This window comes from Palaemon carinicauda, chromosome 24 (assembly GCF_036898095.1).
Source record: "Palaemon carinicauda isolate YSFRI2023 chromosome 24, ASM3689809v2, whole genome shotgun sequence".
Classification (NCBI taxonomy): Eukaryota; Metazoa; Arthropoda; class Malacostraca; order Decapoda; family Palaemonidae; genus Palaemon; species Palaemon carinicauda.
The window spans coordinates 109125145-109142399 of NC_090748.1; the positions used below are offsets into that span (position 1 = coordinate 109125145).

At 35.2% G+C, this 17255-nt stretch overlaps 1 protein-coding gene across 1 annotated transcript in view; it reads left to right on the plus strand.

The window, feature by feature from the left end:
• LOC137618548 (uncharacterized) overlaps positions 1 to 17255 on the plus strand; it is a 243436-nt gene that overhangs the window by 114895 nt on the left and 111286 nt on the right. The window contains exon 5 of the mRNA XM_068348706.1: positions 1331 to 1431. Coding sequence (XP_068204807.1) covers positions 1331 to 1431 — 101 coding nt within the window. The remainder of the gene's footprint in view (positions 1 to 1330; positions 1432 to 17255) is intronic.

The following is a 17255-nucleotide window of genomic DNA, read 5'->3' on the forward strand; positions in this document are numbered from 1 at the left end:
AAAAATACCTGATTCTACCATTTAATATATCATACATTTCAGTATTCAAATGTATCCAAACGACAGTGATTTATTTCTAAAACATCCTTTTTCAATCAGCCAATTCATATCAATTTACTCGAATAAATTCTTCCTTGTTATTCTAATTACACATTACGTCTAGGACCAATTGAATTACAGCATTACATTAAGAACAAGGCTCTGAAATGGAAGCACACTCGACCACCTGGTAGAATTAGGCTCTTAATAAGCGGGCTGAATTAACCCGGAGAACATGTTTAACCTGGGATTAATTTGAGTTAGTCCTTACATAGTTGAGTCCCGGGCCATTCGTAGTCTGCGCTAGTAACAAGAGCAGACGAGGAGGTATGAAGGCGAGCGATATTAACAGTAGTTTAGGTTATGGTAGGATTCGGGAGATTGTAAAAAAAGATAATAATAATAATAATAATAATAATAATAATGATAATAATAATAATAATGATAACAACAACAACAATAATAATGACAATAATAATAATAATAATAATAATAACAATAATAATAGTAATTTCAATAATAATAATAATAATGATAATAATAATAATAATATTAATGATAATAATAATAATAATAATAATAATAATTATAATAATAATAATAACTTATTAGATAATAATAATAATAATAATAATAATAATAATAATAATAATCTGAAAATATCCACATACACTTAAAAAAAAAAACGTAATTTGGATCAGAAATTATCCGTAAAAATATATTGCTCTCAGCCGTATTTCAGTAAAATACAGGTGACCATAATTTTAATCGCAAATTCTCCGTAGTGAATATACCGTTCTCAACCTTATTTCAGTAAAATATAGGCGACCGTAATTTCTACCCCACTTTGTTATTATCTTTGTTGGTGACCATAATATCAATCCTTTACGTCAATATATCCGTTTTTAAAACGGCAAATGCCTGGTAACCTTTTTTCTAGTATTTTTACTGTTTTTTAGACAAATTTTTAATAGTGTATGTCAGAACCTTTAAAGCTTTAAAGGTCGCTCATGAATGGCAGAGTCAAGGTCTTTATTGTATAAGGAAGAAGCAAATTAAACACAGAAAACCAATGTATTATTCAATTTCGTTATTAAATATCATTTATTTGTACATTCAGATTTTGTTTAACAGCGTAAAACACATATCAAGTTACCATTTACTGTTCTTATTTTATTAATACATTTCATTTATTTGTTAAAGTACATTCAGATTGATTTTAGCAGCATAAAACACACGTCAATTCACCAAGTAATGATTATACTTAACTTTCCCTCCTTTATCCAAACAGGTTGGCTACTAAAGGCTCGAGAACAACCCACGACCTCTATTGGAACGACAGATCCTGCTTGGCTCTGAACAGCTACATCTGCGAGAAACCGGTGCCAGGAGGTGAGAATTTTTATGTTTTGACCGTGCTTACTTCCATTAATTATTATTATTATTATTATTATTATTATTATTATTATTATTATTATCTAATGTGTTATTATTAATATTAATATTATTATTATCATTATTATTATTATTATTATTATCTCATGTGTTATTATTATTAATATTATTATTATTATTATTATTATTATTATTATTACTATTATTATTATTATTATTATCCCATTTGTTATTATTATTATTATTGTTATTATTATTATTATTCCTTTTGTTATTATTGGTATTATTATATTTGTTATTTGTACTATCTTTATTAATATTTTTTTATTCTATTTTTATTATTATTATTATTATTATTATTATTATTATTATTATTACTAGCTAAACTAAAACAGTAATTGGAAAAGCAGGATGCTATAAACCCAGGGGCTTCAACAGGGAAAAATATAGCTTATTGAGGAAAGGAAATAAATAAACTACAGGAGCAGTAATTAATGATTAATATAAAATACCTTAAGATCAGTAACAAGGTTAAAATATTTCTGTCATATCTAAACTATAATGAGAGACTTATTATGTCAGCATGTTCAACATAAAAACATTCACTGCAAGTCTGAACTTTATTTTAGTCATGATTATTATTCCAAATATGAATGTTATTCTCAGTAGTAGTAGTAGTAGTAGTAGTAGTAGTAGTAGTAGCAGTAGCAGTACTCAACCCTCACCCCTCAAATCTGCCACACATCATCATCATCATCTCCTACGCCTATTGACGCAAAGGGCCTCAGTTAAATTTCGCCAGTCATCTCCATCTTGAGCTGTTAATTTAACAATTCTCTATTTATCATCTTCTACTTCCGGTTTCATAGTCCTCAGCCATGTAGGCCTGGGTCTTCCAACTCTTCTTTTGGAACCCAATTGAAAGTTTGGTGTGCTAATCTCTCTTGGAGAGAGCGAAGAGCATGTCCGAACCATCTCCATCTACCACAATATTGACTTAATTTCTCGACGATAACGGTAATAATTGACATTTTAGTTATAACTATAGTAGTAGTAGTAGTAGTAGTAGTAGTAGTAGTAGATCACTCTCCAGCCTTTTCATCTGCCTAAATATTGAATTTTATTTTTTCGACGATAACGATAATAATTGACATTTTAATTATAACTATAGTAGTAGTAGTAGTAGTAGTAGTAGTAGTAGTAGTAGTAGTAGTAGTAGTAGTAATCCATTCACCAGACCCTCTCATCTGCCTCAACATAAACTTTCAAATACCATTATTTGAAGCGAATGTAGAGAAGACCCCCTTTTTCCCGCAACATTTTTCTTCTGAAAGGCTGCTGCAATATTGGCATCCATTTGTGGATGGAAATGAGAGAGTATTTCAGGTGAAGAGACGATTCCATTTGGATGCTGAAGGGAAATTCTTCTTTTGCTTTTGATGGGTGAAATACTCTCAATGGCCCATTTACGTTATTACCTCTGCCAACGAAGTTGGAAGGGGGGTTATGTTTTATCCACTGTTTGGGGGTTTGTTTGCGAACAGCTTCCTGGCCACAGTTTTAATCGTAGAGTAATGAAACTTGCAGGGATTAACTGTTATGTAAAAAGCTTGAATTGATTGAATTTTGGATGGTCAAGGTCAAAGGTCAAGGTCAAGCAAATTGTCCAATATATAAAATCAGCCATAAGTTTGGACATCCTTGTCACAGACACTTCAAACTTGGTTCATATTTGAGTGTATGAAAATCCACGCCAATTAATACATAAGGTTAAATGTCAAGTTCAAGCCAAAGGTCATTTATTTATTTCCTTTCCTAACTGGGCTATTTGTCCCTGTTGGAGCCCTTGGGCTTATAGCATCTTGCTTTTAAAACTAGGATTTTAGCTTAGCTAGTAATAATACACACACACACACACACACACATATATATATATATATATATATAATTTATATATATATATGTGTGTGTGTATATGTATATATATGTATATATACATGTATGTATATATATATATATATATATATATGTATATATATGTATATATACATATATGTATATACGTGTATATATATATATATATATATACATATGTATGTGTATATATATATATATATATATATGTTTGTGCGTGTATGTATATATACGTAAACAATATAAACATACTAATTTAATTTGCATGATTCTTTATGTAGAATCAATCCCATTATTTGTACTTCTATAGCTATTTATTTATCATTACCTGTACATCCCTCAAATGTCCTATCCCACATTTCCACTTCACATTCTAAAGAAGAAAAAAAAATGTTGAAAGGAATGTGTGCTCATTATTTAGATCATCTTCCTAAAGAAGTTTTTCTTAATTGAGTTTGTTGGGCTTCTCTTTACCATATTCATCGCCATCATTAAATTCCAGAACCTTATATAAGGAGGGGGGGAAGGGGTGGGTTGTCTTCTCAGAGGTCGCGTCTGAAGGGTAGAATACTTGTTCGATACAGGAGGTCTTCAACTTTACGAACAGTCGATTTACAAACATTCGATTTATGATCAATTGACTTACAAAAGTTCGACTTACAAACATTCGCTATATGATCATTCGACTTACAAACTGTCAATTTATGAGCATTCGACTTACAAACATTCGAGTTATGATCATTCGACTTACAAACTTTTGGCTTCCAAACTTTCAATTTATGGTAATTCGACTTACAAACATTTTACTTACAAACATTCAATTTATGATCATTTGACTTACAAACATTCGATTTAGGATCATTCAACTTACAAACATTCTATTTATGGTCATTCGACTTCCTAACTTTCAATCTATGATAAAATGACTTACAAATATTATACTTGCAAACATTCGATTTATGATCATTCGACTCACAAATATTCGATTTGCAAACTTTCGATTTATGATCATTCGACTTACAAACATTCGATTCAAGATCATTCGACTTACAAAAGTTCGATTTACGGACATTCTATTTATGATCATTCGACTTACAAACATTCGATAACGATCATTTGACGTACAAACGTTCAACTTACGAACATTCGACTTACAAACATTTTACTTACAAACATTCAATTTATGATCATTCGACTTACGAACATATGGAGATACAAACAAATCCAACTGAAAATAACAAAGATAAGATAAAGAAATACTGTTATAAAACAATATTATATGATTTAATACAGTAAGCAAACCAAAATTTTTTAATAACTTGATATTTATTTCAAATGAAACCCGACTATTGGTTGACTTTTGTAGCTGAAAATCATAGGCATGGAATTCAGGTTAGGCCTACCATATGCCCTAAAAATTGACTTACAAAGATTTCGACTTAGAACAGCTTCTTGGAACAAATTAAGTTTTTAAGTTGAGGGACATCTTTATGTCGTAATGAAAAATATCTTGTATGAAATAACATTTGTCAAAAGAAGAATATTGGGAGTTAAATACCGGGTCATGATTAGAAATTAAACTATAAGAGAGATTACTCGAATGCCATATGTGGATGAGATCCTAATGAGGGGTAGATGGAGATGGTTTGGGCATGCTCATCGCACTCCCCAAGAGAGATTAGTTAACACAGGATTAGAAATGAAACTATAAGAGAGATTACTCGAGTGCCATATGTGGATGAGATCATAGTGAGGGGTAGATGGAGATGGTATGGACATGCTCTTCGCACTCCCCAAGAGAGATTAGTTAACACAGGATTAGAAATGAAACTATAAGAGAGATTACCCGAGTGCCATAAGTTGATGACATCATGGTGAGGGGTAGATGGAGATGGTATGGGCATGCTCTTCGCACATCCCAAGAGAGATTAGTTATCACAGGATAAGAAATGAACTATAAGAGACATTACTCGAGGGCCATATGTGGATGAGATCATGGTGAGGGGTAGATGGAGATGGTATGGGCATGCTCTTCGCACTCCCCAAGAGAGATTAGTTAACACAGGATTAGAAATGAAACTATAAGAGAGATTACTCGAGTGCCATATGTGGATGAGATCATGGTGAGGGGTAGATGGAGATGGTTTGGGCACGCTCTTCGCACTCCATAAGAGAGATTAGTTAACCAAACTTTCAACTGGGCTCCACAAGGTACTAGAAGAGTTGGAAGACCCAGGCCTACGTGTATGAGGACTATGAAGCGTGAAGTGGGAGATGATGAATGGAGAAGTATTTATTTAAAAGCTCAAGATAGAGATGACTGGTTAATTCTAACCGAGGCCCTTTGCGTCAAAAGGCGTAGGAGGAGATGATGATGATGTTGATGATGATGATGATGATGAACATATGTTGAAATGGTTGTGTTAATTGGGATACATTTGCATAGAAATTAGTAATTTATAAATTAAACAGTTGCATGTAGTTGTTATGATTGTAATTACGTGATATGACATTTGCTTATTTCCTTCTTTCCTTTACACATTGGGCTATTTTACCCTGTTGGAGTCCTTGGGTTTATAGCAGACTGCTTTTCCAACTAGATTGTACCTTAGCTAATAATAATAATAATAATAATAATAATAATAATAATGATAATGATAATTATTATTATTATTATTATTATTATTATGTATGAATGTGAGGGTGAGAACGGGTGTAAGAAATGAGTTAGCGGCTAGAGTGGATATGAATGTGTTGAGGTGGTTTGGCCATGTTGAGAGAATGGAAAATGGCTGTCTGCTAAAGAAGGTGATGAATGCAAGAGTTGATGGGAGAAGTACAAGAGGAAGGCCAAGGTTTGGGTGGATGGATGGTGTGAAGAAAGCTCTGGGTGATAGGAGGATAGATGTGAGAGAGGCAAGAGAGCGTGCTAGAAATAGGAATGAATGGCGAACGATTGTGACGCAGTTCCGGTAGGCCCTGCTGCTTCCTCCGGTGCCTTAGATGACCGCGGAGGTAGCAGCAGTAGGGGACTCAGCAGTATGAAGCTTCATCTGTGGTGGAAATGTGGGAGGTTGGGCTGTGGCACCCTAGCAGTACCAGCTGAACTCGGCTGAGTCCCTGGTTAGGCTGGAGGAACGTAGAGAGTAGAGGTCCCCTTTTTGTTTTGTTTCTTGTTGTTGTCGGCTACCCCCCAAACTTGGGGGAAGTGCCTTTGGTATATGTATGTGATGATGTATGTGATGAATGTATGTATGCATAAACACACACACACACACACACACACACACACATATATATATATATATATATATATATACGTGTGAGTGTATGTATATACTGTATATGTATATATATCTATATATATATATATATATATATATGTATGTATGTTTGTATGTATGTATATATATATGAATATATATATATATATGTATATATATATATGAATATATATACACATATATATATATATATATATATATATATATATATATATATATATTGGTAGGTAGTAGGTTGGCCAGGGCACCAGCCACCCGTTGAGATACTACCGCTAGAGAGTTATGGGGTCTTTTGACTGGCCAGACAGTACTACATTGGATCCTCCTCTCTGGTTACGGTTCATTTTCCCTTTGCCTACATACACACTGAATAGTGTGGCATATTCCTTACATATTCTCCTCTATCCTCATACACCTGACAACACAGATTACCAAACAATTCTTCATCACCCAAGGGGTTATTGCACTGTAATTGTTCAGTGCCACTTTCCTCTTGGTAAGGGTAGAAGAGACTCTTTAGCTATGGTAAGCAGCTCTTCTAGGAGGACACTCCAAAATCAAACCACTGTTCTCTAGTTTTGGGTAGTGCCATAGCCTCTGTACCATGGCCTTTCACTGTCTTGGGTTAGAGTTCTCTTGCTTGAGGGTACACTCGAGCACACTCTCCTATCTTATTTCTCTTCCTCTTGTTTTATTAAAGTTTTTATAGTTTATATAGGAGATATTTATTGTTGTTACTCTTCTTAGAATATTTTATTTTCCTTTTTTCCTTTCCGCACTGAGCTATTTTCCCTGTTGGAGCCCCTGGGCTTATAGCATACTGCTTTTCCAACTAGGGTTGTAGCTTAGTAAGTAATAATAATAATAATAATAATAATAATATATGCATAAATAAAACAGGACAAGAAAATAAAACACAGAGAGATTACCATCCTCCCTCTCTATCCTATACAAATTTACAAACTCACAAAACAAAACAAAACAATTTTATACAGCTCAAAACACACGTATTCCACGAAACGATATTTCATTCGCAAACAGCGAGTAAATTCGTAACCTGGATTAATGGAGAGAAACGCTGTATCACGAAAAAAAAAAATAAAAAAAAGGTTTTCCTTTATTCATGTTTTGAAGGGGAACAGCCTAATGCTCTCCGATGATCTTTGGCTTTCGATTGAGTTTTTTTTTTTTTTTTGCGTTGTGTTTGTGATTTCGTTATTAGTTGCCTCCGCCAATGAGGTTGGTAGGAGGCTATGTTTTTGTAGGTTATATTTTTACTCCTGTTTGTCATTTTGTCCCTGTTTGTCGGCTTGTTTGTTTGGTTAGCTCTGAACAATTTCTTGGCCATAATTTTACTCATAGAGTAGTTTTGTTTGTGAACAACTTCCTGGCCACGATTTTACTCAAAGTTTTGTTTGTGAACAACTTCCTGGCCACGATTTTACTCATAGTTTTGTTTATGAACAACTTCCTGGCCACAATTTTACTCATAGTTTTGTTTCTGAACAACTTCCTGGCCACGATTTTACTCATAGTTTTGTTTATGAACAACTTCCTGGCCACAATTTTACTCATAGTTTTGTTTGTGAACAACTTCCTGGCAACAATTTTACTCATAGAGTAGTTATGTTTGTGAACAACTTCCTGGTCACAATTTTACTCATAGTTTTGTTTGTGAACAACTTCCTGGCCACGATTTTACTCATAGTTTTGTTTGTGAACAACTTCCTGGCCACGATTTTACTCATAGTTTTGTTTGTGAACAACTTCCTGGCCACGATTTTACTCATAGTTTTGTTTGTGAACAACTTCCTGGCCACGATTTTACTCATAGTTTTGTTTGTGAACAACTTCCTGGCCACGATTTTACTCATAGTTTTGTTTGTGAACAACTTCCTGGCCACGATTTTACTCATAGTTTTGTTTGTGAACAACTTCCTGGCCACGATTTTACTCATAGTTTTGTTTGTGAACAACTTCCTGGCCACGATTTTACTCATAGTTTTGTTTGTGAACAACTTCCTGGCCACGATTTTACTCATAGTTTTGTTTGTGAACAACTTCCTGGCCACGATTTTACTCATAGTTTTGTTTGTGAACAACTTCCTGGCCACGATTTTACTCATAGTTTTGTTTGTGAACAACTTCCTGGCCACGATTTTACTCATAGTTTAGTTTGTGAACAACTTCCTGGCCACGATTTTACTCATAGTTTTGTTTGTGAATAACTTCCTGGCCACGATTTTACTCATAGTTTTGTTTGTGAACAACTTCCTGACCACGATTTTACTCATACTTTTGTTTGTGAACAACTTCCTGGCCACGATTTTACTCATAGTTTTGTTTGTGAACAACTTCCTGGCCACGATTTTACTCATAGTTTTGTTTGTGAACAACTTCCTGGCCACAATTTTACTCATAGTTTTGTTTGTGAACAACTTCCTGGCCACGATTTTACTCATAGTTTTGTTTGTGAACAACTTCCTGGCCACGATTTTACTCATAGTTTTGTTTGTGAACAACTTCCTGGCCACGATTTTACTCATAGTTTTGTTTGTGAACAACTTCCTGGCAACAATTTTACTCATAGTTTTGTTTGTGAACAACTTCCTGGCCACGATTTTACTCATAGTTTTGTTTGTGAACAACTTCCTGGCCACGATTTTACTCATAGTTTTGTTTGTGAACAACTTCCTGGCCACGATTTTACTCATAGTTTTGTTTGTGAACAACTTCCTGGCAACAATTTTACTCATAGTTTTGTTTGTGAACAACTTCCTGGCCACGATTTTACTCATAGTTTTGTTTGTGAACAACTTCCTGGCCATGATTTTACTCATAGTTTTGTTTGTGAACAACTTCCTGGCCACGATTTTACTCATAGTTTTGTTTGTGAACAACTTCCTGGCCACGATTTTACTCATAGTTTTGTTTGTGAACAACTTCCTGGCCACGATTTTACTCATAGTTTAGTTTGTGAACAACTTCCTGGCCACGATTTTACTCATAGTTTTGTTTGTGAATAACTTCCTGGCCACGATTTTACTCATAGTTTAGTTTGTGAACAACTTCCTGACCACGATTTTACTCATACTTTTGTTTGTGAACAACTTCCTGGCCACGATTTTACTCATAGTTTTGTTTGTGAACAACTTCCTGACCACGATTTTACTCATACTTTTGTTTGTGAACAACTTCCTGGCCACGATTTTACTCAGTTTTGTTTCTGAACAACTTCCTGGCAACAATTTTACTCATAGTTTTGTTTGTGAACAACTTCCTGGCCACGATTTTACTCATAGTTTTGTTTGTGAACAACTTCCTGGCCACGATTTTACTCAGTTTTGTTTCTGAACAACTTCCTGGCAACAATTTTACTCATAGTTTTGTTTGTGAACAACTTCCTGGCCACGATTTTACTCATAGTTTTGTTTGTGAACAACTTCCTGGCCACGATTTTACTCATAGTTTTGTTTGTGAACAACTTCCTGGCCACGATTTTACTCATAGTTTTGTTTGTGAACAACTTCCTGGCCACGATTTTACTCATAGTTTTGTTTGTGAACAACTTCCTGGCCACGATTTTACTCATAGTTTTGTTTGTGAACAACTTCCTGGCCACGATTTTACTCATAGTTTTGTTTGTGAACAACTTCCTGGCCACGATTTTACTCATAGTTTTGTTTGTGAACAACTTCCTGGCCACGATTTTACTCATAGTTTTGTTTGTGAACAACTTCCTGGCCACGATTTTACTCATAGTTTTGTTTGTGAACAACTTCCTGGCCACGATTTTACTCATAGTTTTGTTTGTGAACAACTTCCTGGCCACGATTTTACTCATAGTTTAGTTTGTGAACAACTTCCTGGCCACGATTTTACTCATAGTTTTGTTTGTGAATAACTTCCTGGCCACGATTTTACTCATAGTTTAGTTTGTGAACAACTTCCTGACCACGATTTTACTCATACTTTTGTTTGTGAACAACTTCCTGGCCACGATTTTACTCATAGTTTTGTTTGTGAACAACTTCCTGACCACGATTTTACTCATACTTTTGTTTGTGAACAACTTCCTGGCCACGATTTTACTCATAGTTTTGTTTGTGAACAACTTCCTGGCCACGATTTTACTCATAGTTTTGTTTGTGAACAACTTCCTGGCCACAATTTTACTCATAGTTTTGTTTGTGAACAACTTCCTGGCCACGATTTTACTCATAGTTTTGTTTGTGAACAACTTCCTGGCCACGATTTTACTCATAGTTTTGTTTGTGAACAACTTCCTGGCCACGATTTTACTCATAGTTTTGTTTGTGAACAACTTCCTGGCCACAATTTTACTCATAGTTTTGTTTGTGAACAACTTCCTGGCCACGATTTTACTCATAGTTTTGTTTGTGAACAACTTCCTGGCCATGATTTTACTCATAGTTTTGTTTGTGAACAACTTCCTGGCCACAATTTTACTCATAGTTTTGTTTGTGAACAACTTCCTGGCCACGATTTTACTCATAGTTTTGTTTGGGAACAACTTCCTGGCCATGATTTTACTCATAGAGTAGTTTTTGTTTGTGAACAACTTCCTGGTCACAATTTTACAAATAGAGTTGTTTTGTTGGTGAACACATTCCTGGCAACAATTTTACTCTTAGCGTTGTTTGTGAAGAACTTCCTGGCAACAATTTTGCTCATAGTTTTGTTTATGAACAATTTCCTGGCAATCATTTTACTCATAGCTTTGTTTCTGAACAACTTCCTGGTCACAATTTTACAAATAGAGTAGTTTTGTTTGTGAACAACTTCCTGGCCACGATTTTACTCATAGTTTTGTTTGTGAACAACTTCCTGGCCACGATTTTACTCATAGTTTTGTTTGTGAGCAACTTCCTGGCCACAATTTTACTCATAGTTTTGTTTGTGAACAACTTCCTGGCCACGATTTTACTCATAGTTTTGTTTGTGAACAACTTCCTGGCCACGATTTTACTCATAGTTTTGTTTGTGAACAACTTCCTGGCAACAATTTTACTCATAGTTTTGTTTGTGAGCAACTTCCTGGCCACGATTTTACTCATAGTTTTGTTTGTGAACAACTTCCTGGCCACGATTTTACTCATAGTTTTGTTTGTGAGCAACTTCCTGGCCACAATTTTACTCATAGTTTTGTTTGTGAACAACTTCCTGGCCACGATTTTACTCATAGTTTTGTTTGTGAAGAACTTCCTGGCCACAACTTTAGAAATAGAGTAGTTTTGTTTGTGAACAACTTCCTGGCCACGATTTTACTCATAGTTTTGTTTGTGAACAACTTCCTGGCCACGATTTTACTCATAGTTTTGTTTGTGAAGAACTTCCTGGCCACAACTTTAGAAATAGAGTAGTTTTGTTTGTGAGCAACTTCCTGGCCACAATTTTACTCATAGTTTTGTTTGTGAACAACTTCCTGGCCACGATTTTACTCATAGTTTTGTTTGTGAAGAACTTCCTGGCCACAACTTTAGAAATAGAGTAGTTTTGTTTGTGAACAACTTCCTGGCAACAATTTTACTCATAGTTTTGTTTATGAAGAACTTCCTGGCCACGATTTTTCTTATAGTTTTGTTTGTGAACAACTTCCTGGCCACAATTTTACAAATATAGTAGTTTTGTTGATGAACAACTTCCTGCCGCAATTCTACTCATAGTTTTGTTTATGAACAACTTCCTGGCCACAATTTTGCTCATAGTTTTGTTTATGAACAACTTCCTGGCCACAATTTTGCTCATAGTTTTGTTTCTGAACAACTTCCTGGCAACAATTTTACAAATAAAGTAGTTTTGTTGGTAAACAACTTCCTAGTAACAATTTTGCTCAAAGAGTAGTTTTGATTGTGAACAATTTCCTGGCCATAATTTTACTCATAGAGTAGTTTTGTTTGTGAACAATTCCATGGCCACAGTTTTACTCATAGAGTAGTTTTGTATGTAAACAACTCCCTGGCCACAAATTTACTCTCAGAGTAGCGAAACTTTCGTTAATTAATTGTTATGTTGAGACGTGGAAATGTTTCAATTTTGAAAGTCCTAGGTCAAAGGTTAAGGCCGAGCAATAGGTCGACCGAATTAACCCTAAGGCAAGCTGATTTCGAGAAATAAGCTGCCATGGCGGAGGTCTGCACTCTCAGGGTGCTTTTCTAATTTTTATTTGCTTTCAATTTATATCTGTATTTGATATTTTTGGGATTTATTTATTGGTTTCTTCGTAAGATGAGATTTTTATGTATAGTTAATCAGTAATTTTAGGATCATATATATATATATATATATATATATATATATATATATATATATATATATATATAATGTATGTCTATATGTGTATGCATTTATCTCTCTCTCTCTCTCTCTCTCTCTCTCTCTCTCTCTCTCTCTCTCTCTCTCTCTCTCTTCATATCAACAAATATCCCTTGATTTATGAGACAAGCCCCGGTTGACCAAGTATTATTTTTCGTAACTTACAGTCATTGAAGCAACTCTCTCTCTCTCTCTCTCTCTCTCTCTCTCTCTCTCTCTCTCTCTCTCTCTCTCTCTCTCTCTCTCTAATATCCCTTTATTTATGAGACAAGCCCCGGTTGACCAAGTATTGTTTTTCGTAACTTACAGCCATTGAAGCAACTCTCTCTCTCTCTCTCTCTCTCTCTCTCTCTCTCTCTCTCTCTCTCTCTCTCTCTCTCTCTCTCTCTCTCTCTCAGAAAGTACACGTTGAATCAATAGCATATAAAAGAGATCAAAACATGATGAAAACCGGTCATAATTCGAGCAACAAAAATCACATTTTAATGAAAATCGATTATCAAATGTATCCTCGCTCCTTCTATCCTTATCCTAATATTCCTATCCTTTTCCTCATCCACTATCCAATCATCCCCATTGGGTCATTTGTAAACACCAATCATTGAATAGGAATGGCGAAGGTCCAATCATTTGCCCATGACCTACATATTACTTCGGTCCGAAAATATCTGGTCATGTCATTCATAATCCCGATTTTCGTGTGTAGCTCAGTGTTGCCAGGTTTTCCAAATGAGAAAAGGCCAATTTCTAATCAACTACAGCTTTAAAAGGCCAACTCATTGGTAAAAAAAAAGGCCAAAAATATAGCATTTAAGGGCACCCTTTGTTCATGATATTGCTAAAGGCCAAGTAATTTTGCAAAGGCCAAATTTGAGGTTTTTGGCCTGGAAAAGGGCAACCTGGCAACCCTGGTAGCTGACGACAAACTGGATAAGCTTTATTAATATTTATGAGTCTTTTTAACTGGTACTATCAGGTAGTTATTGTTTCAAAGGTTTATAGGGCGCTCATGAATGGCAGAGGCGAGGGACAGTGACATTGCCCTAGAAAGTAGGATAATGTCCTATAGTCCATTTCTTTTAGCGAGTCATATTTGCACCGACTTGCAGCGGTGTCCTTTTAGCTCGGAAAAGTTTCCTGATCGCTGATTGGTTGGACAAGATAATTCTAACCAATCAGCGATCAGGAAACTTTTCCGAGCTAAAAGGGCACCGTTGCGAGTCGGTATAAATCTGCCTCGCTAAAAGAAATGGACTATAGACACTGACCATGTATATATAGGATTAGCACCCAAGACCCCTCTCCACCAAAGCAAGGATCAGGGAGGGCCAGGCAATAGCTGCTATTGGCTCAACAGGTAGACCTATAGGCTCCCCCATTTTTTGTAGCATCGAGTTGAATTTCGAAAATTTGGTAATTATATCCCCCATGCTACTTTATCTATTTCTATAATCATATATTTACCTCCGCCAACGAAGTTGGAAGGAGGTTATGTTTTCATCATTGTTTGTATGTCTGTTTGTATGCGTGTGTTTGTTTGTGAACAGCTTCCTGGCCACAATTCTAATCGTAGAATAATGAAACTTGAAGGGATGAACTCTTATGTATAAAGCTAGAAATTATTATATTTTTGGAAGTTCAAGGTCAAAGGTCAAGGTCACGGTCAAGCAAAATGTCCAATTCATGTAATCAGCCATAAGTTGGGATGTCGTTGTCACAGAGACTTCAAACTTAGTTCATATTAGCTTGTATGAAAATCCACGCCAATTAATACATGTTGAAGGTAAAAGTTCGAAAAATAAGCTGCCGCGGGGGAGGTCTGCGCTTGCTTTTTGTCGCGTCCAGTTATATCTTGAAAATCGATAAGCTGCAGCGGCGGAGGTCTTCGCTCGCTTTTTGTCGCATCCAGTTATATCTAGAAAATAGATAAGCTGCTGTGGCGGAGGTCTGCGCTCACTTTTTGTCGCGTCCAGTTATATCTATAAAATGGATAAGCTGCCTCGGCGGAGGTCTGCGCTCATTTTTTGTCGCATCTAGTTTTATCTAGAAATTGGATAAGCTTCCACGACGGAGGTCTGCGCTCCTTTTTGATGCGTCCACTTATATCCAGAAAATGTAGTATTAATCTCTATTTATCCAACGTATTTACTAACTCTTAATGGTGGAAGTTTATACTAAATCCCTTCTTATATTCCTCGTTCATAACGGGTCATATTACTCATTCTTAAGACGGATTAATAAACTCTTGGATTCTGCCTTTGTTCAGACTTCAAAGTCGTTGACCGGAATTAATTTTTCTTTATTAATAAAGTCTGATTAACCCTTTGATCTTCTCCGGAGCCTTTTAGAAGACTTGAAAACTCAAGAGTAAGAGGAGAGTTAGACTCAAGTCTTTTATAAGAGGGTTTTAAGTCTCTGGAAAACGGTTTATAATTCTAAATCAAGAACGGATTGGGAGAAGGTCTCCAGGGTTTAAAAGGTTTAAAGGCCGCTCATGAATAGCAGAGGCAAGGGACAGTAACATTGCCTTATCAAGCAGGATACTGCCCCTAGAGACTGACCATATATACATATGATTAGCGCCCAAGCCCTCTCTCCACTCAAGCTAGGACCAAGGAGGGCCAGGCAATGGCTGCTGATGACAGTAACATTGTCTTATCAAGCAGGACAATGGCCTAGAGACTGACCATATATACATGTGATCAGCGCCCATGCCCTCTCTCCACTCAAGCTAGGACCAAGGAAGGCCAGGCAAGGACTGCTGATGACTCAGCAGACAGACCTATAGGCTCCCCCAAAACACCCCATCCTTAGCTCACAAGGATGGTGAGATTGCAGCGACCAAAGGAAGTATCGAGTTTGAGCCGGACTTGAAACCCCAGTCTGGCTTTCACTAGTCAGGGACGTTAACAACATCGGCCACCAGAGCCCCTGTGGAATTCCCCATTGGAGGAGGTCCCCAGGGGTGGGGAAAGGTTCCTGTTGGTGGGGAAGTCCCAGCGGGGTGTGGTAGGTCCCCAAGGGTAAAAAAAAAAAATTGCTTTGCTTGCAAGGTTGCTATATTGCAAGCAAATTGTAATCTATGGCAACTTTTTATGTTGTTTGATACCTAGCAAGGCATTAAGCATCATTTGACCGAATTATTATTATTATTATTATTATTATTATTATTATTATTATTATTATTGTTATTATTATTATTATTATTATTATTATTATTATTGCTATTCTTCTTTTTCTTATTATTATTAGTTATGATTATTATTATTGATAATATTATTTTTATTATCATTATTATTGTTATTATTATTATTATTATTATTATTATCATTACTATTAATGTTGTTATTGTTTATATATTGTATATATATTGTATATTATATACTGTATATCGTTTATTTATTTCCTTATTTCCTTTCCTCATTTGGCTATTTTTCCCTGTTGGAGCCCTTGGGCATATAGCATCTTGCTTTTCCAACTAGGGTTGTAGCTTACCTATTGATAATAATAATAATAATAATAATAATAATAATAATAATATTGTTGTTTGGTGTATGTACGAGTGTATATGAGTTTTTTTTTTTTTTTTTTTTGTGATATTCTAAAACACTTGCTAGTAATTCCTTTGTAGTCTGACGCATGCGAAAATTCTTGTCTCAGGAAGCCAAGCAAAACCTCTTTTCGTCTTTTCTCTTAACTCTGTTTGTCCGAAGCAATCATTTTTGCATATGGAAATTGCCAATAAAGAGGCTAAAAATAGAAGCAAGTACGAAAAGAGGAGAGCTTGCCTGAGATTGTTTGCTCTCTCTCTCTCTCTCTCTCTCTCTCTCTCTCTCTCTCTCTCTCTCTCTCTCTCTCTCTCTCTCTCTCTCTCTCTCTCTCTCTGTAGTGAATCCGTCTAAAATTGATATAAAAGAGTAATTTTTCTAACGAGCCTTGCTTAATTTGACACATTAATGAAAGATATGTAGGCTGATATATTCGAAGATCTTAATATATTCAAAATTATATATATAAAAAAAACATTTACTTCTGGGTCAGACTCAAGTTAAATGCCATAGTTTTTTTTCCAAAGATATGGAGGCTAATATATTCGAAGTTCTTTAAAATCCTTCATATATTCAAAGTTTATTAAAAAAAAAAAAAAAACTTACATTTGTCACAGACTCAAGTTAAATGCCCTATATTTTTTACAAAGATATAAAGGCTTATATATTCGAAGTTCTTTAAAATTCTTTAGATTCACAGTTAAAAAAAAAACATAATTTTAATCGGAAATCGGGATAT